Source organism: Benincasa hispida, chromosome 4 (assembly GCF_009727055.1).
Source record: "Benincasa hispida cultivar B227 chromosome 4, ASM972705v1, whole genome shotgun sequence".
Taxonomy (NCBI): Eukaryota; Viridiplantae; Streptophyta; class Magnoliopsida; order Cucurbitales; family Cucurbitaceae; genus Benincasa; species Benincasa hispida.
Genome location: NC_052352.1, coordinates 13765776 through 13791069, shown reverse-complemented (window position 1 = coordinate 13791069; position 25294 = coordinate 13765776). Strand labels below are relative to the sequence as shown.

Sequence of the window (25294 nt, the reverse complement as noted above, 5' to 3'; positions counted from 1 at the left end):
CCTCTCTTCTTTTCCTCTCTCTCGAATTCAAGCAAAGCCCACAATTTTTGCTTGAATTCTCAATCCCAAGAGAATACAGAAGGTTCTCTAGTGGTAGTGCCCATTTTGGGATTTCGGATTGGAGTTCCAAGTGATCCAAATTGAGGAACTACACGAAGAAGATTGGCTTCAAGAGTAAGTCTTTTTATCATTAATTTTCTTCTTAATTTGCATGCTGTAGAATTTTATTGTAATGCATAATTGTCTCTATTTTGTAAATTAATAGTCTTGAAAAATAAAATTGGGATCGATCCCCACGTTTCCGCACAGGGACCTTCACCGATTTCCTTCATGTTAATGACCGACCGTTGTGATAGCCAACAAACAAATGTCATGACCCCCGACTATCAATCGACCGACTTGACTGTCGATAATCGCCCGATCATCATGCCATCGTCAATTGACCATAGTGATGGTCACTAGAGTTTAGTTTTTGTGTTTTCTCCTTTTCTTCTTCTTCCTCTCTCTCCCTTTTTTACTCATTTTTACGAACTCAAAAACAAGAAATTGACTTTTTCATCTAGGAGCTCTAAATACTAAATGTTGCATCATTCGTGATGCTCATTGGTCATCAAATTCTCTTTACCAACCATTGAAACTACCATCATTGGTGATAGTCATCGATAATTTTTTTCTTTCTTCCTTCTTTCTCCACTTTTCCCTTCAATTTCTCCTTTTCTCCTTCTTCATTTTTCTACCCAAAAAAACCCAACTGATGGATAAAGAATGCTATTAAATGCAAACCTCAAACATAAAATTCATTTCGTGACAAAACGATTAAAAAAAAAAGATAATTTAAGAATTTAAAGCAAAACTATCTTTGTTATAATGTGTTATGATACTAAATTTCAAAATTTATTACTTTGTTATCAAAAGATAAAGTTGTTATTTAAAATGAGATAAATTAGAAATTTAAAGGCAAACTGAACTTGTTATAAAACTTAATATCAAAACTTCGTTACTTTTTTTTTTTTTTTACTAAAAGCTATTTTTTATATAGAAATAACTAAATCATTGTCATTCATATATTATTGTCATAGAAATTAATAAACCCAAATGGATTAATTTAGGATTACAAAAGATAAACTAATATAAATTTGATTTTAAAATGAATAAATTAATTTTTTTCTTTTAAAATAAACAAAAATTGATGCAAAATACACTAGAGATTATACTATTCACAAAACAACCACTAAAAATAAGGAGAAAAAAAATTAGATTACCCAAACCTATGTTTGTACCCCAAACACAGGCTTCAGAATCCCAGGCTTCCAAACCCTGTACCCCAAACACAAGCTTTGTAATTCCTAGGTTTCAAAACCCCCTCAAATAAGCCTCTAAGCATTTGATTCTCAAGCTTTTGATTTCGAGCCTGCACCTCAAACTCTCCCTTAAGGAACCATGGGGAACTCAGGACACCTACTTGCTTGTGTAACAATTGCATGTCATGGTAACAATGACTCACAGGGAGCAAGACAACTGCGACAAGGGATTGAACTCACCCAAGATATACTATCTTAGTGCCTCTAATCTAGCTCATTTATGATGTTTAAAGGACTTATATAATCTTATTTACATGATCTCGAGTAATTCATACACTCTAGAGCGTTACAGACCGTTTTTGACTTAAACATAGCATTTAGAAAGCAAAACGAAGCTAAATAGAGCAAATTAGGCTAATTGGGTCGTGGGCCATAACGTCGTGCAATGCTGCGACGCCCATGCACAGCACTGCAAGGCAGTAGCACCTATTTGTTATAGTGCCACACCACGCCAGATGTCTGTTGCACGTGCGAGTAGTAGGGCGCAACGCTTCACTACGACAAAGGAGCCTTTGGGGCCAATGCGATGCTGCCGCGACTTTATATAAGGTTTGCTTCATTTCTAGAGTAGTTTATCATCTTCCATTCAATTCTTAGCCAACTTTCTCTCCATTTTCTCCCTTCCACTTGTATTTTTCTTCCTTTTCTTCCTTTTCTCTCATGTAATTGATAAAGATGATGTCAGATCTTATTATCTATCTCCATGGGAAGGTAAGGGTTATGGGGTTTTAGTATAGAAGATTTTGGAATTAATTCTATCTAATTTTGGAAGATCTGTTTAAATGTAATTCCTATAACTTGGCTATGAGTTTCTTTCCATTTAAATTTGTTTTATGATTACATTTTCTCTTTGATTGCCTGACAAATTACTTGGAAACTTGCAATTGATTACTTGAGATTAGCTTATAATATGTGAGATGAAATTATAAGTTAATTTTCAAAAAGCAAAAGGTTAGATAAGCTTGTAATTGGTTGTCTATAACGAAGAGCATTGACTTGTTGACCTAGGGAAAACTATATTGAATATTCAATTAGGTGATTGTAAATTGAATATTCATCCTAGCGTAAGTCCTAGAGCGTAATACAGTTGGTTAAATATTGTTTAGTATTGATTCATCTATTCATGTTTAGGTAATTAGGACCAGTGATTGAATTTCCAATCAATTGGGCTAGGCATAATCAAAAAGCTAAAATTATATTTGAAAAATTCGATGAACAATATTACATTGAGCCATTCCAATCCTCTAAGCTAGAATGTCTTTATTGATTGCATTTCTATCTTTACTTTCTTGCAGTCCCATTTCAAATCTCAATCTACACAAAACCTCCCCCTCTCCTCCCAATTTACCACATTAATCAAAATGGGCTTTGAGGAATTAATTTCCATTTTTCTTTGTGGTTCAACGTAGACTTGCCACTTGTACTACTCAATAGTATAAGTAGTTAATTCGTGATTACCAATATTATTTGATTGGCAAAAAGTCTCGATGACTTCCTGTGAATCAGGGGCGGAGCAAAAGGAGAGGAAGAGAATAGCTACCTCATGGCTCATAGTCCAATCACAAAAAAATAATAATAATGTTAAATTCATACAATCCACATCATCTTTCCCTACGAGAGGAATAAAAGTCTTAATTGGCACTTCAGGACTGTCAACCATGAATAATAATTTTTCAATAGATTATTTTGTCTGGCTACTTAAATCTAATCAGACAGATTAATTACACTTCTTGCTGCTTTCTTACCACAAAGATCAACATTTATTCTTTTAATAATAGTTCTTACCTTCATTTATAATGTCTCTCTTATGTTTTAGTTTATCTTTTGTTTATGAGGTTTGGTAGGTGAGTTCCAGTAGGATCTCTGTTTTCGTAAAGGAGGGAGATATTGGGGAGACAGTGCTGTTCAAATCAACTTTTTATCTTTTACTCGTTTGCTTATTTCAGTCAGGTCTATGCACTTATTTTATATTCTTTCGCTCCAAATTACGTCTCCTCCATATGTCAATTTATAATACCCTATGAGTTAATTAGCCACAGTTGATCCTTATGGGAAAACAAATTGGACAGACCAGTTGTTACTATCATCCTCATTCCTATCCTAGGCATAACTCAACTCAAAAGAGGTATTGTAATACCAATAGGCAAAGCTTTATAGACTCGACAAATTGCTTAGAAAAATGTCCAACTGGTCACATCTATTTAGAGACTTCCAACCTCATTGAGGTAGAGGGGAGATGCAAAGCTGAGTGAGCTTTATAAGGCTAACCAGATTAGTTGACTTCATCATCACAAACTCTGATCCTACCAGTAATATATCGCTAGGTAGTCTAAGAAAGTGTTGTTCTATACAAGTACCAAACTGGTAACTTGCTTCTTTTCACCAAGGACTGGAGTTTCCTACTTCATCAGTGTATACATAAGAAGGTACCCTCTCAAAAGCCTTTCAGGTATTTGTCTTTTGAATAATATCCTATCAAATTACAAGCATTGGTAGATCAGCAATCTGATTCATAAGTTTGACATATGTCTACACAGATGAGCAATTACTGCATAATGCTTGTCAAACAGGCATATTTAAGGGCATTATTTTATGTGCAGGCTACCAAATATCTAGCACAATAATCTGTAAGGTAAGGACCCGCTACATAAAGGACTTGAGAATAGCACGCAGAAAAAGTTAAGAATATGCATACTGGAACTATGGTTATTTGACAGAAAAGAACCCCACAAGATATAATCATATAGCAGGTAACAAATCAATGGTCCATGGAAATTTGACCTAAACTATATGCTACTACAGCATATTACACCCCAATCAACAAGGTCGGGTAAATGGAAGTAAATATGTCTTACTCTTTCACTAAACCGATGTTGTCCGAGTGGGTAATTTATGAGAAACAAGCACGGCTTCATTACTTGCAGCTTTCTTTGCAGCAAGCTCTTCTAAACGATTCCATGTAGCCTCTCGTCTTGCTTTCCGCTCATTTTCCTTCAATTCATCTTCCTGAAACTTGACTAAGCATTCTTTGAGCAGATCAGGATCAAGATCATAAAATATTTTTCGAACGTTCAAAGTCAAGCTATGGACTGCCTGGTTCCAATGACTCCTGGCATTCTTTTCCAGAGCTGGAAAGATTATGGGCAGTATGACCTTTCGATTTTCTTTGATCAAGTTTTCAATGTGGTCATTATTCCACAAGAACAGCGCCCTTTCTGCTACCTAGGAAATCAAAATGCTGACCAAGGTTAGGTTTCAAGAACAAGTGGAAGTACACACCACTAGGAAAAATCAAATATTTCATTCCACTCTCCACATGCTAGATACTTGGGAGTTTTAATGCTACTACCCCCCAGAGTGGGATAATTTTCTAGAGGAAAAAAAAAGCTAGGAACGTTTGGGAAAATACAAAAATAAGAAAAGTATTGATCTTCCCACAGCAGTATTACCTAATTTACAATCTTATAACATTCAAACTTCATGCTTACAAGTTACAATCTTATATATATAATCTCAAATTTTCACTTGGCCAGGTCTGCCTAGAGGTACTGACAGTCAAATCTAAATGCAAGGCAGACCGTATCACCAAAACATATGACCGCACAACAACAAAACACAAACTGTTTATAATATCAACAGGTGAATCCAAGCAATCAATGAAGCCAACTAGTACCTGAAAATGTGAACTATTAAGACATCGAGCGATCTGGCGAAACAAGGGTACCATGCAGCGCTGGAACTCTGGAAGTTGAGTTGCTTCTAATACTTCTTCCAACTCACTGAGAAACATGACTTCTTTTGAACTATTTGTAACTGGCCAATACTTCAATAAACCTCTTATGACTGTATCAGCAAGCTTGCAATCTTTCTCTACAAATTGCGTGATGCAGTATGATAACTGCTGGTGGTACATAGCTAGACATTTCGGTTTATGCAAAGGGATCAACGCACGAACAAGGAATAACTTGTGCTCTTCTTTCAGAGGAAGAGCAAACCCATTGATGATACTTCCCAAGATTTCTAAAAGTTCAGCAATCCCATTATGCTTTTCAGTCTCAAATATAAATCGATAAAATATGTTATTTATAGCTTTTCTAATAAATGGCCGGTGTACCATAAATTTCCCATAGATGCGGTGCAGAATTGTCTTCAAGTATTCTCTTTCTCTAGGATCTTCAGAGTCGAACAAATCCAGCAGTTTCAGAATGAAAGAATGATCGATATATCTTTTAGCCAATTTTGCGTCCATCTCAGGCGAGGCTACAAATCTGAGAAAGAATTCATACACGATTTGCAAATGAGGCCATGCAGGATCCATTGAAGGCTCCTCCTCTTCCAAATCAAAACCCTCCACAATTTTGCTCTCACGTGGTTGAGGACTCATTGTTCTAAATAAATTTATGGAGACCATTTTTATAACTTCCTGAATAACAGTTTCAGTAAATTTACTATTGACAGAAGTTACATAATCCACAATCTCCAACAAAGTTTGTCGCTTGATCTCCTTCTCTTTAAGGTGCTTTGTTGGGTCACTGAAGTCAAACAAAAAGCAGCATAGATTTAGCTTCTTAACAAACAAATTCGGCTTTTCAGAGCTTGGAACTTCCCTAAACCCAGGCAATGGCTCATATGAAGACGTGGGAATTCCATTCAGTTTCGTGTTCCCACCTTTATTAGACTTGGTACCATGATTTTGCCCCACATCTTGACCAGAGTTCGTTGCTGCAAAAGACGAAACCAAATTTGCTGACTTGCCAGATGCTAAATCATTACTTCTCGAACTGGCAGAAGCATAAGCGGTCGAAGGCGCCATATGGCTTCCACCATGTTCCCTACTCTCAGCACTCTTCGATGATTTTCGGGGAAGCTTACTAAATATCTGTTTGATCATAATTCATAAAAACCGACAAAGTGACACTCCCAAAAAAGTAAAACGCTCTTTCCTTAGCTTCCAGAAACCTGTTGAGAGCTAAATACTACAAATCCATCAGTTCAGTAAACACTCCATTTTTCCAGTGTAAACCGGAGATAGCAGCCAGCAATCATAGCAGACACTTTACCAACATCAACTCAAATGAACAAGGCAAACCAAAGCTACCCTTTTCATCTAAACAGTAAGCAGATTCACGCTTACAACAGATCAGACAAAATCTCTGTTTTGAACCCATAAGCAAAATCGAACATATCATCTGCTATTCCGCAAAAACTAGCTAGATTCGTATCCAAACACCCAAACACCTGAAACACTCAAAACCAAAGATCTGAAATCCCGCTCTGAATCCGATTCTAAGAACATCCCAGATTAAAGAAAGACGAATTAAGTAACAATCAACACATATTCCGTCCGAATTCTTCCACCCAAATGACTCTAGGGTTCAATTTCAAATTGGAAAAAAAAAAAAAAAAAAAAAAAAAACAGAAAAAGAAACAAAAAGAAGAATCAGGGTTTTGAATGTGGAAGAGAAACGGAAAAACGCATGCGAAAACAGAGAAACAGAGACTCCGAGAATCCGATAAAAGGAAGGATTGTGAGGAAAAAATGGCTTTCGTATTACTTACAGAGAGAGATTACTCGGTCTCTGCTTTCCTCTTTTCTCCTTTGTGGCTTCCCCTGTTTGACTCATATTTCGAATCAATAAATAAACCCCTTTTTTCATTTCAAGTGGGTGATGCCCAATGCCAATCGCTCTCTTAATAAATTAAGAATTTGCTGTATATTCCCTTTTTATAAGATTTTACTTCTTATGATTTTATTTGCAAAAATAATTTAATGGTTTAAATTTCAACTTTCAAATTTGTTATATTCAATCTTTAAAATAGTCCCATTCTTATGAAAAAGGATGAAAATGTCGATTTGAAAGGGTGATAAAATATCGGTGTTGATGGATATTTCTAAAGAAATTATTTAGAAAATGTTTAAATTATAAAATAAATATTTTACGCTTTTTAAATAAGTTAAAATATTTATTGTTTATATTATATTTACGACATTTTGTTTTTTATTTTGTATATTGCATGAATTTTTTTATAAAATTTAAAAATATCGATGTACTTTGTTGAGAATCTCACAGTGGAACAATCAAGGAAACACAAACTCCTTATTAGATAGATGGATTACTCCCCCATTGCTAATTGATTTTGAGATAAAACCTTAAATTATTAAATATACTTCTTATGTAAATGTCTAACTATTGACTAAAACATGATTAGACTGTGATGACATCTATATCTATATCCTCTCATTAATATGAGCATTTATATTTTTCAAAATTCATGAAATAAAATAGACATTTTAAAAGACTATGAACACAAATGTAATAAATTTTAAAATTTTGAAACTAAAATAGAATGAACTTGAAAATTTGAATCGATATCTTGTTTAAACTTAAATTAATTTGTGTTTTTTATTATCACAATTTTTATAGTCAATTTCATTATCGAAACCAATTACGATGTTTCCATGTTTTAAGCATCGATTATAATGGATTGATAGAGGAAATTTATTTATTATTTTATAACCAGAACAAAGTAACAAGATTAACTCAAAGACACACCACCAAGTTCCGCATTTAAAATCGAGAAAACCAAGACGACACAAAAGAAGAACGAACATCTTCTTTAGAGGAAGAAGAAGAGCAACCTACAAAATAAAGCCTCAAAATTACCAAAGGCAATGTGCTAACCCATAGCCGATCTACCACACCATAAGAAAGAACGAACGTGAATCTCCAACGCCAAGGAGACAATCTCTTGACATAGCGAGTTAACTTCTAACGAATCTCGATCCACCTTATTAAGGCAATTAACCAGCTCAGTACAGTCAGATTCAACGAACAGAGAAGGACATCCTGAATCGACACCCACTCGTAGGCGACCTCCAAACATCCTGAATCGACATGCTCTCCATGGGAAGAGGGGGAGGAGAAGAATCCCAAGCACCGAACTCTTGAGCATAAAGGCGGACTTTGAAAAATGACGGACCCAAGATTAGGAGGAGCATTGTAAGCTTTGATGGTGTTCCAATAATTTCACACATTCCACATAATAATAGCAGCAATATTCCTTTCAGCTCCCTTAAAAAATCAACAACAAACCGTTCCAGTAGTCAAACGAGCTCCAACAATTCCTACAAGAATCGAAGAAACTATATAAGAAGTTATTGGCCGAACTTCTCTCATGTCAATCTTAATATAATTAAGTGAATAAAGTGCATCACTTATCATCTTAAATATTGATGGTTAATGATTTAATCTCCTACTCATATAATTATTCAACTTGTATCATAACACCGTGTAACAAGCTGAGCTAGCATCAATAAGATCTCTTCGGTCTTTATAAAAAAATTTAGGTAAAAAGATTTTTTTAAGTTTCTATAATTAGTTCACTGTTTAATTTTATTTACACATTATGTCTTTTAAGTAACTACTTTTTTATAAAGTGATAAATAGAAATAAATGATACTAGTTTTATAAAATTTTGATTTTTGTTCATTTAATTTGATGTTCTAAAATGTCAAAATTAAAATATTTGGACAAATTTCAATTTATACCATTGAACTTTGGGTATTGTATCAATTTAAATCTTGAATTTTAACTGTTGTATCAATTTAAATCCTGAACTTTTATAAATATATCAATTTAAACCCTAAACTTTGTAATTGTATCAACTCAAACCCTCCATTATGTCTTATTGAGATACACTTATGAAAGTTCAGGGTTTAAATTAATATATTTATGAAAGTTCAAAGTTTAAATTAATACACTTATGAAAGTTTAGAGTTTAAATTGATACAATTATTAGTTTGTGGTTTGAATTGATACAACTTTTAAAGTTTAGAATTTAAATAGATGTCATTCCAAAATTTTAGAGGTATAAATTAATATTTATTTTTAAATATTTAAATTAAGGTGTGACGAAAATGATAATTAGATGGCCAAGTAAAACGTTGAAAATCAATCACAAATCGTTAATTCATATGACATTGTTGGCGGCCAGCTTTTTTTCTTTTTTCTTTTTTCTTTTTTCTTTTTTCTTTTTTTCCCTTCATTATTAATTAATTTCTTCCACTTTTCCTGCCAAAATCAAACGGATCAAATTTCAACTTGTAATTATAAAATGCATTAATTAACAACATACATGTTGATTAGTTAGGGGGTTTGAATTTTGAACCAATTCAACCCATCGAAGATTTTTTTTTTTTTTTTTTTTTAATTTTTAGTATACACCGAGGAAGAATTGGACTGGGTTGATTCGAGCTATTTGGATTATTTAAAAGAAAACATAAAAATTTTGTTTTATAAAGTTTACTGTGCTTATAGCTTATCTGATAGGCTGATGTATAATATAAATTTTTGTATCTAAATAATAAATTTAATTTTGAGAAAAAATAATACTTAATTCTCTTTCTCTCAAAATATAGAAGAAGGGATGCTAAGATTAAATTAAACGATAATATATCGAAAGAAAAATGATCTTGAACCGCTGTGAAAGGAATTCCCATGACTCGATGCCAATGCTAATGTCATTTTTATTCTCATATTTTAAGATGAGGGATTTTCAAAAATAGAAAAATAAGGAAAAAATAATTATACAAAAAGAAAATTTTAATTTGTGATAAATATTGTTATCAATGTCTATATGTAATATAGGCGCTGATAGAAGTCTATGATATATATCAGTAATAGAAACCGATACAAGTCTATCACTGATAGATGCTGATAATTTCTATCACTAATAGAAGTCTATCAGTGATAAAAGCTAATAGAAGTCTATCACTAATGAAGGTTGATAGAAGTTTATCAATGTCTATCAGCGATAGAAATTGATACAAGTCTATCATTAATAAAGAATGATAGAAGTTTATCATTGTCTATCCATACTTTTTTGCTATTTATGTAAATCCTTTGATATTTTTTTCTATTTGTGAGAATTTTTCTTATAAATATCTCAATTTGATTTTTTTTTTTTTTTTTTTTTTACGTTTTTCAATATGACATGAGCAAATAGTTAATAGATATGGACCATTTGTAAATTTTGAAAACATACCAAGGTTAAAATAGAGAAGGGGAAATTCAAAAACATGACTTGATGTAAAGTTTACTTGCAAGTTGCATATGATATAAATTAGTAGGGTACATTTCAAGAAACAACCTAGAAGTATAAATTGATATTTACTAGTTCATCTTGGAAACTTTTATTTTAATATTATAATTGGAACTTTTATTTAGTGAAATGTAGTAGTTATAAAGGTATTTAGGGATTTATATAGTTTGGCAAGTTTTTTAGAAGGTTGAGGGTAGTCAGAAAAAAAAAATGGTCGAGTTTTCAAAACTCGACCTACAATAGGTCGAGACTTCAACCTTCGACAAAGCCAACTCGAGGGTTCAACTTTCAACCTGTTGCCCCGCCTGCACCACTGTCAAAATATTTGCCCGCCTGTCCACCTCGAGACTTGAAGTCTCAACCTGTCTCACCTCAGCAACTTTAATCCTTCCAACGACAGCTTTGAAGCAACTTTTAATTCTTCACCTTCCGTGGGTCGAGTTTTGAACACTTGACCTACCTATTTTTAAACCCCAACACCCACTTCTCAAATCACTCTTCTCAAATCCATCTTCATCACTCTCCATCAATCTTCCTCCCTCTTTTTTCCTCGTATCACTCTTTGTGTCTCATGTACTCTCTATCCTTCTTTTCTTCTCTTTCAAATTTTACTTTTCACAAATTACTTTCTCCTTTTTTGCCTCATTACCTTTTTCCTTCTTCTTCTCCCAAAATTGTTACTAAATCCTCTTTTTTCCCACATTCGCCCATCAAATTGTAAGGTTTGTACATTCACTCTACTAAATTTTAATTTTTTAAAAAATAATTATAAATTTTATTACTATTATCATACTGTTATATATTTTTTTTATAGTTTTTATTGTTCTTTGGGAAACAAAGAACAAAAAAGAATTAAAGTTATTAAAAATAAGTTATGGATCCATATTCTCATAACATCCCATTTTTTCCGTAGTGTTTTTCGTTGGATAACAAATAGCAAAGTAAAGAAGGACCTTTGTCACTTTGAGGAGGAAAAAAAAGTAAAACCATTATTGAATTCGTGAGTTTACTTTTTATTTACTAGTTTTTTGTTTTTAATACTTTGTTATATTTATATTATGCTAGATATGTCATTTTAATTACTTATAGATTGAGGTTATCAGTTTGGTTTATTTTTCTATATTTAAAAACAACTTTTTTTAATATAGGCTATATATTGATGTTAGTAAATCTATCATATTAACTTTTTTTAATAGACATTGAATTCAAGAATATTTATATATTAATATTAGTAGTTTTTTTTCTCTATAGTTTAATATTTATATCATGTTAGATTTATCATCTTAGTGTTTTTTTTTTTTTGTATTTTAAATAATATTACATTTTGTTAGTATTACTGTTATTTTTTAAGTATCAGTGCATTTTAAAAAGTTCAGTTTTTTTTATTTAATAAAATTTTTTTATTATTATATATTTCTTATAATATTCGATTGTTTTAATATTTAAATTTAATGTTCAATGTTTTTTTTTTTTTTTTTTAGTTTTTTAAATATTTTTTAATATCTTTATTTGTTTTTATTTATATTTAAGTTTGATAATTAGTAATGTATTGTCTATTTTTTTTTAGAAAATGGCAGACAAATGTTTGGGATTTCTATTGTTTACAAATGGTAATGTGATTGATGGTGTTGATGGAGTTGTGACCAATCACCGTGTGGGGTTTTAGCATAAATGTGAATAGTGGACTTGTTTTTTTAACAATTTGTTGAAATAGTAGAGATGTCCCTTGGTGTAGATATGAGAACAAATCAGGATGTCTATATACTATTTTCTAATTGATTTATTTCATCAAGTTCATGAATCAATAAGATTTATATCATTTCCTATTCCTAAGGAACAAACAATGAACTTGATGTTTTCAATCGCGATGTCCCCAATTTAGTACATTTTATGTTAATGTGAGTCGGGTAAGGTTGGATATAAACTTGAATGCATAACCCTTTAGTCAATTTGAAGATCTAACTCAATGTATTGATCCTAATCTTGAATCAATTGTACCACCCTGTGATTTTAAAGATATGGTGGTTAACAATCAATATAGAGATTTTAGAATGGAAACAGACGATGAATTTGAGGAGTTGGATTTTGATTGTTGAACACGAGTTACCTTCAGATACATTCAATGATGTGGATATGAATGTAACAGATAACATTCGAGAACACGACCCAATTGTAGTTACGGTAGATGGTGACAATACTCAATTATATAAGGGGATAATTTGTCAAGACAAAAAAATGCTACAACATGCAGTGTTTTGTTATTAAGTGTCACATGTCATATGAGATTGTACCGACGATTTGGGCAATTCGGTGTAAGAAGTGGGAAGAAGGTTGCAAATAGAAATTTCGTGCAACAAAGAAAAAATTGCATTATTTGTTTGAAATAACTAAGTATGTTGAGCAACATACATGTTTTTACTCAGAACTTAGTCAAAGTCATGTGCAGTTAAATTTTTTGATAATTGCACTAAAGTTTTGTGATGTCATAAGATATTAGGTACATGAATACTAAACCCAATTGAATTTTTTATACATATTTTAAATATATCTATCTTCAATATTTTTAATATAATATTTTATGTTTTAGATTATTTGGAAGCCTTACAAGGCTGTCATGGACACTTTGTCTGATTTTTGTACAAACGATCAACACATATGGTAGACGATAAGCCTTCACATATGTTTTTACATTAGTGAGTAGCATTTGCCTAACAGAGTGATCATACAATTTGGTCTCCAAGAGAATGTCCCATCAGAATGAAATACTGAACCTCTATTGCATGACATCGACTTAAGAACTGAAAATTGGTTTGAAAAAGTTGCACATTTGGTGGTACGATGACACTGTTATACAAGGTTTATTGCAACGGATACCCAATTGGGCAATTTGATAAGGATGCAACTCAAAATTAAATCAATTTGCACAATATTATTACAAGACGATACATTATTCGTCCAAGAGCAATTATGGGTCATCTAATACATAATTAAATATTGTCTAATTATTTTTAATTTAAATTTATTTTAAATATTGTCTAATTTTTTTTATAATTCACAGAGATCAAACAACAATCACCTTTGTGATGCTGCAAATGATCCAAATCAGGTTCTTACTATATGCAGTAATAACGAGAGCTATATGAAGGAGATACATTATATGCACGATATACCTATTGCTCCTCCACCAATTCCTAGGTATAGGGGATGTGCTTGAGTATAAGATGAGTTCAATGAGATCAACCACAATGTGGAAGAATTGCCTCCTATGGCGCAGACACAGAACCAAACTGATTATGCTAGTCTGATATGATGCTACTTTTGGTTAAGATATTATGATTCAGAGGCCAATCCATCATCTTCATACATGCATGGACATGAGCATGGCCATGGAGAGCATAATGAATATTTATACTATGAGGCATCTACAAATGTACAAGAACTATCAGAACAACATCCAGAAGAATTAGAGCAACATCAACAAGAACCAGAGCAACCTAGAATTCAAAGTCGACGACAACCAATTCAAAATCGACGAAGTCCATCTTATGGTACACATTGATTTTTTAATTAATATTTTAAAATAAATGAGAAACATTAAATTGTTGTATTTATATGAATATTTTAATTTACATTTTATTATTTTCCAATTATGAATCATAGTTGTAATATGAAAGAAAAAAAATGTAATTTATTCTTTTCTATGATGTCTCTTAGAATTAATTTTACTTATTATTAAGAAATATAAAGATATTCTTATTAAAAAATAGAACGGTGAATTTACATAAAATACTTTGTTTAGAGAAGGTAAAGGATTAATATTAAAAAAAAAAGGGAAAAAATACTTTATTTAGTTGGTAAAGGATTAATATTTTTTTAATAAAAGTCGAAGGTTGACAAAAAAGAAGTCGAGTATTCAACCCTCGACCTACATCTAATTTTAAAAAAATTGTACCAATCAAATCACAATACTACAGTATTTCTCTAATTACTTTCAAATCTACAATATTTCACTAATTATTTATCAAACCTACCATATTCATAATTTTACCTTAGTCTAGTTTTCAGGAAATTTACAAATATAAAGAAAAAGAGCATATTTTCTTTTACCTTTTTAATGTTTATGATTTATATGCTTTCAATCTTAATAATATGGTATAAAAGTCATCTTGAAGTAATGGCAGGCAAAACGTGACAATTAATATTTGGAAAATAAAAACAAGCTAACTGAACCTGTGTTTTGTTGCCGTGAAAGTTGAAACGAAACTAGCATTGTGCACTTTTGCAAACTTTTTCAACTTAGGGCTTCTTTTGCAATTGGTTGACATATACACACAAAAGCTACTTTTACATATATATATGTCCAAAATAGACGTCAAAAATGGAAGACCCGAAGATGAAGTAAGACCCAAAAGATAAAAAAAGAAAAAAGAAAAAAGAAAAACGGGAATTAGAAACGGTTTTTAATACCCCAAAGTAAACTCAGTCACAATTTGACAAAACAAGAATTGGATTTTTCATATAGCTTAAGAACAGGGCAAAATGAGTTGAAAGGAAGAAAGAAAGATATTGTATGGAGCTTTTCAGATCTCGGTCAACTAACCTTATTTGAACGGGCAAATTCCTTTTCTTCTCCTTTTTATTTTCTTTAAGAAAAATTCATTAAAGCTCGCCTCAGGTCATCAAAAATTACATCTAAAATCTAACTCAAAAAGCCGAAAAGCCAACTACCGCCAAGCTTTTTTAAATTGGAAAGAATCAAAGAAAACAAAAGAAAGATTAGCAAAACCAACAACATATTGGGTTACTCAGTGAGCAGCCTTGTTACACACATGGAACAATGTGAGAAGGAGATAAACCTGACTGACTCGGCAAAGCCCGAATTCCATCCATTGCATCCTTTACCTCAATTAAAAACAATTGTTAATTAAGTTCACCTTTTTAACATCAAATTCAATCATGGTAAAAACAACCAGACAATTGTTAACCAAAATACGAAAGTTGAACTATCAATAATTGTTTGAACTTTGAGAAACTTGATGAACCATTTATGGTGAATCTTCCTAAAATAGAAATCTAAAAGAGACACACCATCCAACCCACACCACCACAACACTTCTCATTATTCCAGAAAGCTCCAACTTTAGTGCAACAAGTATGTTAATTTCTTTTTGTAGTACAATAAGCAGAGGTATGAAGATTTAAACATCTGACTTTAAGAAAAAGTATATCAACCGTCGCTAAACTATGGTAATTTCCACATATGGGTATTTCTTCTTTTTGCAAAATAAAAAATAATAATAATGGACACAAGGGGCAGGGTCACGACATATTCTTCATTACTTATCTTTTAAAAAAAATGAAGAGAGAAAATGACAGGTAAAGAAATCATTGAAGAAGGAACCAAATTAAGGGAGGGCTGCAAAGAGGGGTGAGGGGTACCATCTTTTGTTAGCAATAACTTTGGAGTTTTGTCATACCCTTTTGGATTTCTTCCTTACCATGCATTTATTGAATAGGGGTTTCTGGCTTCTGTCTCTGGAATTCTAATGCAACGTGTCAACCGTGGAAGAGATGGGCATCTCATTTCATGAACCAATTTTTTTTTGAGAATGTGAAAAGTTTCGGATAATGAGTTCCTTATTTTATAAACCGACTTCTTGTTGGCAATAACATTACAAATATCAAGAGTGAAGATATTGACATACACCATTTAAAACACCTCATCCACTAATACTATTAGTAGCATTTGAAATTGAATAGGAATGTCAAAATTCCTTTTTTAAAAAATTAAAAATTTCTTAATAAAAAAATTGAGTTATTTGGCCAATTTTCAAACAAAACAAAATTTGTGAAAACTATTTTTTTTTTTTTTTTTTTTTTTTAAATTTACGTTGAAGGATAAAAACGCTCAAAATATAAAAATCAAAACATAGAAACCAATAGATGAAAATGATATTTATAGACATCATTTGTATAACAAACAATAAACCAAAATCAAATATTACCAAACAGAGGCTAAATTATGATATAAACTAATTATGAAAGACAACATCCCACTATATATCTAATAATATTATGAAATTGTCCACTTTAAAAATAGGTGTTCCTAATTTTGCTTTTAGTTTTACCTAAATGGTCTTATATTATATTATTAAAAAAAAAAAAAAAAAAAAATATAGTTGTCTCCATTATCTTTGTAAAGCTTTCAATATTTTCAATCCCTCATCCTATAATTGTACTGAAAAAAATACCCTTTAAGACCTTATTATAAATTACAAACAGTATTTGACATAGCAAAGGTTTCAATAATTTTATTTTCATTGATAAATAACAGCCATTAAAAATCAATAAATATATCCATACCAAAGTATCCATCTTTATTTACCCATACACACTAACGGGAAGGGGTCAAAAACTAAATAAATAATTCGAATTCAACTGAAATGGGTGTCGTTCTGACTGATTATACGATTTATGAAGTCAAATCCTATTGGGTCCACTCCCACATTCCACTAAATTTAATTGTTATCACTTATCAGCTCATCTGGCTACCAGGAAATTTTATACGGTTTCTTTATGAAACCTAATATATAGGAGCCAATGAAATCTAACTGATACCCTAAACAATCACTTCAGATTTCACATTGAAAGAAGTTTAAAAAAGTAGTTACAGCTAAACTCTAAACTTTGACCACGTGCTGCTGCTAAATTCAAAGGAAGGTGGAAAAGGATGTTTTAATAAGAAAACCTCTAGACCAGCTAACAATCCTAAGGGTAGGGAAATTTACTAATCAATTTCTCCGGTGAAAACGGAGTAGTTGTATAGGCTTGTTTGATAACTATTTAGATTTTCTCTTTTTTCTTTTTTAAATCAAGCCTATAAAACTACTTTTTTTCATTGGTTTCTTTTGTTTGTTGTCTATATTTTAGGAGTGTTTTCAAAATCCAAGCTAAGTTATTTTTAGAATTTGATTAAGAAATTTCAAATGTTTACTTAGAAAAGATGTAACCCATAATTAAGAAATGGTGAGAAGATAGGCACGATTTTTTAGACAAAAAATCAAGGGGTTATCAAATGGACCATTAATAATATGAATTCGATCTGCCTAACATGTAGTAAAATACCTATGCACACAGGATAGATCGACTATTAAGCGGTGTAGAGAAGAATGAAATAAATAGATGACATATCATGATTTTGTACCAATATCCGTGCTTCCCATGAAACCAAACTAAAATCCTGTGCAAAAACGCCAGTGAACTTTCTTTCTTTTTAGTGACAAGAGAATGGAAGGAAGGAAAGTTACAAAAATTTCCTTCTACTCACAAGCTATATTCAGCCTTAGAGTCAATAAAAGGCTTGAATTGATGGTTCTCTCCAAGAAAGTCCTGAAGAACATCAATTGGTTCCTTTTGCACCTCCCGGAGCCACAACCTTGCCACATCAGATAGGTAAAAGTTCATTCAATCCTTTAATGGATACAATGTAAAGACCTTTAAGTTTAGCGTGTCGGGCAATGCAGCACTATAGCAGTTAGTAATGAGTTTAGTAACATTTGAGACGGTAAGATAATGTTTGAGTTTTTAAGAGAGAATTAGTTTGTCAACTGCTATAAACAAAATCACAAAGGCGATGGCTCAGATATATGGAGGCTGCTTCAAGACATGGGAGACCTGTCCATTTGGCCATATAATAGATGGAAAGTGACCCAAAGTGGTAGTCTATAAAGGTCACAGATACTTCATGTGAGCAAAGAATCAAGTATCAGACGCGTATCGGATACCGATACTTTCCCGATATTTCTCAGATACGTATCTGACACGCGATTTGACGTATCTTATATTTTTCAGATACTTTTTAGATAACGCATTTGAACACGTGATTTGACGTATCTATTTCTATGCGTATTTTTTTTTAAGAAAAAAAAAAAGACAAGTAACTCATCTAATATTTTCCAATCTAAAATTCTAGGCACCTTTTAAGAAAAGATACACACTTACTCCCTCCCATTATTTACCTAAAACGAAAGAAAATAATACAATAACAAACAACGCTAGAAAGCTTCCGCACCTAGAACTCGAATCAACGTCTCCTCTCACCATTTACTATAGATATGGTCTGCACCGCCCGACTCAAAAACAATAATAACTCAGCATAATCTCACTGGTTGATATAACTTTACCCATCTGACATTACTAGTCAAGAATATACATATGCTCGCATGCATCTGTGTACTTTACATTCCAACCTGTCTCCCTCTACATCGTCTCCTAGTGCTATACTTCTCTTCTGTCTATCAGTACTATTCGGTCTTCTTCTATTTGCATTTATGTTCATAATGATCGTCACGACCTTCCTACTTCTTGAATTCGTTGATTTTTCTTTTAGATATATAGCTCATTGTGCTTGTCTTATTGAGATACTCTCTATTGTGACATCTACTTGTTATTAAATTGTTATTGCTAAATTTATCATATCCTATACTTCTTAAAGAAAAACATGTATCTTCACGTATCAGTATCCTCATTTTTTAGCAATATATATATTAAAATATATATAAAAATGACGTATCCGTATCTTAGTTTTTTAGAAATTGGCGAATCGCCGTATCCGATCGTATCCGTATCGTGTAGCCGTATCTGTATCTGTGCTTCATAGGTGGTAGTAGTAGGTGTTGGAAATACAACCAAAGTCCCACACTGGCTAGATAAAGGGATGATCATAAATATATAAGTGAGACAACTATTTTCATTGGCATGTGGCCTTTTAAGGTGAAACTAAAAGCAAAGCCATAAGGGTTTATGTCCAAAGTGGACAAATATCATACCATCATGAAGATATTTGGAGGGTCGTTGTCACTAATAATAAAGTTAGAGAAGGTCGTGGATATGTACTAGAACCAGTTATAGTTTACTTTGAGAATCCGATGACCGATGAAATTGTTCCCTTTTTATTCAGTTAAATTCGTTTCAAAATCCACATTTTAAATCTTTCCCGACAACCCTCAGCTCAAGACCTTCCTTTCAACGCAAACACATATTTGGCCCATGCCGGTGGCTGCAATTGCCAAGTGCATTACCTGGTTTACAAACCCTTACAGAAACCAGTATATTTTAGTGGAGGAATACGCGCCAAGGAGGAGGGGGGCGTTAATGGAAGAACAATTGGTATTTAGATTCCAATACATCCTGGAGTGAAGGGAATATATAAACCAGGACTCTTTTTGAGCTAGAACTTTACAAATAATTGTGGAAGAATAATTCCAACTCTGTTTTTAGAGGATTATCCAAATTTTGAACGATTGCTGGAGAATGATTCCAACTCTATTTTCAAAGGATTATCCAAATTTTGTGGATTAACACCACAGGTGGTTCATGGATTACCAAATCCATTACCACTCTTTCGAAAGGTCAACTACCGCAAGCATTTGGGAACCCTTTCTTTTTTTAAGAGAAATTCTCGGCAGCGGCAAATCAGATCAACCAACCTTTCACAAGGTTAGGGAGAAGGGGAGGAAGTTGAAGGGGAGAGGGAAAAATATTCCACATAATAAAAAATGTAAAACTCTTAGGTTTGAGAGAGAATCAGTCTTGTAGCGAAAGGGTTTACTCAAACTTATGGAGTAGACTATCCAGAAACTCTCTCCCGTAGCAAAATTAAACACAATTCGAGTTCTTCTCTATGTTGCAGTAAATAAAGATTGGCCTCTCCACCAACTTGACGTGAAAAATGTCTTTCTAAATGGTGATTTAGAAGAAGAGGTGTACATGAGCCCTCCTCCAAGTTTTGAAGCTCAGTTTGATCATCAGGCATGTAAACTCAGGAAATCCTTATAAGGTCTGAAACAGTCCCGAGAGCTTAGTTTGAAAAGTTTACTACCATTGTGAAGTCCCAAGGGTTCACTCAAGGACACTCTGACTATACATTGTTCACAAAAGGGTCAATGTCTGAGAAAATTGTTGTCCTAATCGTGTACGTGGATGATATTGTCTTGTCAGGAAATGATATTGATGAGATTACCAAACTAAAAAAGAAGGTGGCAAATGAGTTTGAAATCAAAGACCTCAAAAATCTAAAATATTTCCTTGGAATGGAAATGGCCAGATCAAGGGAAGGAATCTCTGTCTCACAACGAAAGTACACTCTTGACTTGTTAAAGGAAACAGGTATGAATGGATATAGACCTGCTAACACTCCTATAGAATTTAATACTAAACTAGGAGATTCTATTAACAAAGTTCCAATTCATAAAGAAAGGTATCAACGTCTGGTGGGAAAGTTAACTTACTTGTCACATACCAGACCAGACATTTCCTATGTTGTTAGTGTTGTCAGTCAGTTTATCCAGGCACCTTATGAAGAATATTTGGAGGTTGTGAATCGAATTCTGAGATATTTGAAAAGCACTCCTGGTAAAGGTCAAATGTTCAGAAAAATTGATAGGAAATGCATTGAGGCCTATACCGACTCTGACTGGACAGGATCAGTGACCAACAGAAAGCGTACCTCAGGTACTATACCTTTGTGTGGGGTAACCTGGTTACTTGGAGAAGTAAGAAGCAAATTGTAGTTGCTAGAAGTAGTACGGATGTTGAACACAGAGTTATGAGTTTGGGAATTTGTGAAGAAATCTGGTTGAAGAAAGTACTATATGATTTTTATCAAGATGGTGTCTAACTTATGAAACTCTATTGTGATAATAAAGTTGCTATAAGCATCACCAATAATCCAGTACAACATGATCGAATGAAACATGTGGAGATTGACGGATACTTTATAAAAGAGAAACTGGACAATGGCAGTATCTGTATTCCATATATCCCATCAAATCAATAAGATGCAGATGTTCTCACTAAAGGATTACTCGAGCAAAGTTTTGACTCTTGCGTTAGCAAGTTGGGTCTGACTGATATCTACGCCCCAACTTGAGGGGGAGTGTTGGAAATAAGGGACTTGGTTGATTGTTTTTAGTCCTAGGGTGTTATAGTTATTTACTTTACCTTATTTTTATTTCCTTTTTTGTATTTAGGCTTGTTGGAGCCAATAAATAAGAATCCTCTTGTATCTCTCACATTATGTAAAAATTTAATAAAACGGAGACTCTTTATCGTGGTTTTTTCTCCATGTTCTAGGGTTTTCCATATAAATCTTATGCCTCCGCTTTCTCTCTTTTTGTCTTTTAACAAATTGAAATGGTGATATAAAATTAATCCAAATGACAAATCAAACTTTGATGCATAATGCAAGTTTATTACCTTGTTTCTGAACTGCAAGCCAATATATTGGTTCAAAAGATTACCGCGAAACTTTGAGAAAAAAATATCAGCAGAAAAAACCTGCAAAAGTTAGATTGCTGTTTATGTTTTCTTTAAACAAAGATAACCAATGCCCAGTACATAACTGCACATGAACACCCTATTTCCCCTTTCCATTTTAAATGATACAATTATTACGACAGTGAACTACAAAAAAATTTAAAAAATTAGAACATGTTATGCATATATTTATTAGTAAAGCAAATTCCAAAAATGATTTACGTGCTCGAAGGGTAATGTTTACCTCACTCCATATACGACTGTAGCAGGCAGCTTCATAACCAATAGCACTACATGGAAAGCATGAAGCAGGATTGGTTCCTTCTAGCATGGGCAAACCTAGCATTACCTGGGAAGATGTCGTAACATGAAAACCAAGCATGCAAAACTCAAGGAAACAAATAAGTACTTCAAAAATATTACCTTTGAATGGAGATGCTTGAATAATTCAACGATGTCAACATTTTCAGCACAATGTATGATTTGATCAAAAAGACCTACGTACAGACATTTCCCAAGTTACAATGAAAAAGAACACATGCGTCTGATGAATAGAGTGCAAGAAGAATGTCGCTGGCATATTGGGATGCAAACATGAAAATCTAATATCTTATTGCAGATGCCCTTTGGGGGGTAGGAATGGATTTGACACTTTGTGATACAGTTCTCACATGCATTTCAACATATTATATGTCCAGTGTTTTAAAAAGCCCTCCCGGCTTTAAGCACTGGCCCGGGCCTTGGGGCTTTTTTTGTTATTTTTAAAAATATAGTAATAATTAGGGTTGTCCTTCTTTATTAAATAAACAATCAAATTTATGAAGCCTAAATGCAAAATTTTCTTGTGTTAAAGAGTCTTTTTATTTCCATATTTCCTCTTCGACTATGCTTTCTCTTCTTTATGTATTACTTTTATATATGGTGTGTTTCACAAAAGAAAAAAAGCGCTTTCTTTTGCGCCTTACGCTAACTTTATTGCCTTGTTTCTTTTACCGAGGAACATAGCTCTTTGTAAAAATAAAATACAAATAAAAAAAATAAAAAAAATAAAAAAAAAAAAAAAACCAAGGTAGCTCAAAGTTAGAAAGAAAAATAAGGAACTTAGTTTCCAGAGGAAATAGTGAAGGGAGATTGAGGCATTTGATCAGTTGGCATATTGCGATAAGACCAAACCTCTTGAATTTGGAAGTTGGGCATTGGAAATTCAAAGAATGAATGAAACCTTATTGACAAATGGTTGTTTGGACAAACAAATGAGTTGTGGCACCGGGTAATGATATATTTTCATGAAAAAGATAGATGGACTGTGAAAAACAAGAAACCAGGCAGCAACCTACACTTAAGGAAAAATTCAAAATTTTGGTGTCACACGTCATTAACCACTTGAGGAAGTCTTCCCTTGGAATGACATTTGGATTGGAAATCAACAATCTCCACCTCTTTTGTTAAAATTTCCACGGTTTTATGCAATCTCAAAGCAGTTAAATGCTTCAGCATTATGTTTGAAATTGAGATAATAAAACCCACTCTTGTAATATTGTTTCTAGAAGAAATTTACACAAGGAAGAATTGGAAGAGTTGAGCATTATTCTGATCAAAGATTTTGCTATTGGAAGAAGGAAAGACAAAAAGGTATGGAAATTGGATCCTCCAGGTTGCTCCACTATGAAGTTCCAACTTAAGAAAATAGTATCATTCCCTCTGAGCCGAAATATCTCCTGGAAGAACTATGGAAAACAAAAGTCCAAAGAAAGTAGAAGTTTTGCCTTAGGTTCTTAATTAGGTTGTCTTAACATGGCCAATAGAGTACAAAAAGTGACCAAATAACGTTCTAAAACTGTTATGCGCTAATCATTAAGGCAGGGGTGTTCATCATTTTGCGTTTTGGTTGTGGTAGGCCTCCCATTAAGAAAGAGTAGAAGAGGACGGGTAGAAAGGGAATTACACCCCAGACAGAGGGTTAGCTGGTTGTGGTTCCAAGTGTAGGAGCTGCAGGGGAATGTTGGTATTTAAACTATTGTGCTAGGGTTAGTTATGTTGTGTTGTGTATGTGATAAAAATAAAAATAGAAGAAGAGAAACACAAGACTAATTTACGTGGAAAACCCTAGGGCAAGGAGAAAAAACCACGATTGAATCTTATTATTAAGTTACACTGAAATACAGAAAGACTGCTCAAATAAATAGATAGATAGGAAGCCCTAGGCCCATAAATAAATTACAAATAAACCCCTAGGGAAAACAAACCCTTTTTCGACACTCCCCCTTAAGTTGGGGCGTAAATATCGATCAGACCCAACTTGCTGACACAGTAATCAAAACTCTGTCTTAACAACCCCTTTGTAAGGACATCTGCAATCTGCTGATTTGAAGGGATGTAGGGAATACATATGCTCCCATTGTCCAATCTTTCTTTAATGAAATGTCTGTCAATCTTGACGTGTTTAGTCCTATCATGCTAGACCGGATTGTTGGCAATACTAATTGTTGCTTTATTGTCGCAAAACAACTTCATTGGAAGCTCACTGTCTTGTTGAAGATCTGTTAATACTTTCTTCAACCAGATCTCTTCACATATCCCCAAACACATGGCCCTATATTCGGCTTCTGCACTACTCCTGGCAACCACTCCCTGTTTCTTACTTCTCCAAGTGACCAGATTGCCCCAGACAAACGTACAATATCCAGACATAGACTTTCTATCAACAGTAGATCCAGCCCAGTCCTGTATATGCTTCTATACCACATTTACTAGACTTCCTGAACAGAAGACCTTTACCAGGAGTGCCCTTTAAATACCGTAAGATGCGTTCAACTGTTGTCATATGTTCTTCATAGGGAGCTTGCATGAACTGACTAACAACACTCACGGCATATGATATATAAGGTCTCGTGTGAGATAAATATATCAACTTCCCGACTAACCGCTGATATCTTTCTTTGCTAACAGGAGCTCCATTATTAACATTACTCGGTTTGACATTATACTCTGCGGGGTGTCTACAGGTTTACACCCAGTCATTCCTATTTCTTTGAGGAGATCTAGAGTATACTTTCGTTGTGATACAGATATACCCTCTTTCGATCGGGCCACCTCCATCCCAAGAAAGTATCGCAATTTTCCCAGATCTTTAATTTCAAATTCTTCAGCATTCTTCGTTTTAAGTCTTATGATTTCATCAGTATCATCACCAGTCAAAACAATGTCATCTACATACACAATAAGTATTGAAGTCTTTCCTGAACTCGACCTTTTTATGAACAACGTGTGGTCTAAGTGCCCCTGATCATACCCCTGAGCTTTAACAAACATGGTGAATCTGTCAAACCAGGCTCTTGGCAACTGTTTCAACCCATACAGAGACTCCTTCAATCTACGAACCCGATGGTTAAAGTGGTGTTCAAAGCCGGGTGGAGGGCTCATATAAACTTCTTCGAGTTCTCCATTAAGAAACGCATTCTTCACATCCAACTGGTGCAAAGGCCAATCTTTGTTAACAGCAACAGATAATAGCA

At 33.2% G+C, this 25294-nt stretch overlaps 2 protein-coding genes across 4 annotated transcripts in view; both read right to left on the bottom strand.

Moving 5' to 3' along the window:
* Nucleotides 1-4024: 4024 nt before the first annotated feature.
* On the bottom strand, nt 4025-7050 carry LOC120075634 (serine/threonine protein phosphatase 2A 57 kDa regulatory subunit B' theta isoform-like). Of its 3 annotated transcripts, none has more exons than XM_039029212.1 (3): nt 6921-7050; nt 5035-6599; nt 4025-4583 (listed from the first exon to the last, which is right to left on the bottom strand). In XM_039029212.1, the coding sequence occupies exons 2-3, from the start codon at nt 6250-6252 to the stop codon at nt 4224-4226; spliced, it is 1578 nt and encodes a 525-aa protein (XP_038885140.1). In that variant the 5' UTR covers nt 6253-6599; nt 6921-7050; the 3' UTR covers nt 4025-4223. The 3 variants fall into 3 exon arrangements, with proteins under 3 accessions (XP_038885140.1, XP_038885139.1, XP_038885138.1); XM_039029211.1 differs by having other exon boundaries at nt 5035-6729; nt 6921-7044; XM_039029210.1 differs by having other exon boundaries at nt 5035-7025.
* A 14102-nt stretch (nt 7051-21152) lies between these two features.
* Nucleotides 21153-25294, bottom strand: part of LOC120076088 (probable thimet oligopeptidase) — a 35532-nt gene continuing 31390 nt past the window's right edge. Inside the window, exons 17-20 of the mRNA XM_039029867.1 lie at nt 22203-22276; nt 22024-22128; nt 21720-21800; nt 21153-21269 (exon numbers count right to left, since the gene is read on the bottom strand). Of these exons, the coding sequence (XP_038885795.1) occupies nt 21153-21269; nt 21720-21800; nt 22024-22128; nt 22203-22276 (377 nt within the window). The remainder of the gene's footprint in view (nt 21270-21719; nt 21801-22023; nt 22129-22202; nt 22277-25294) is intronic.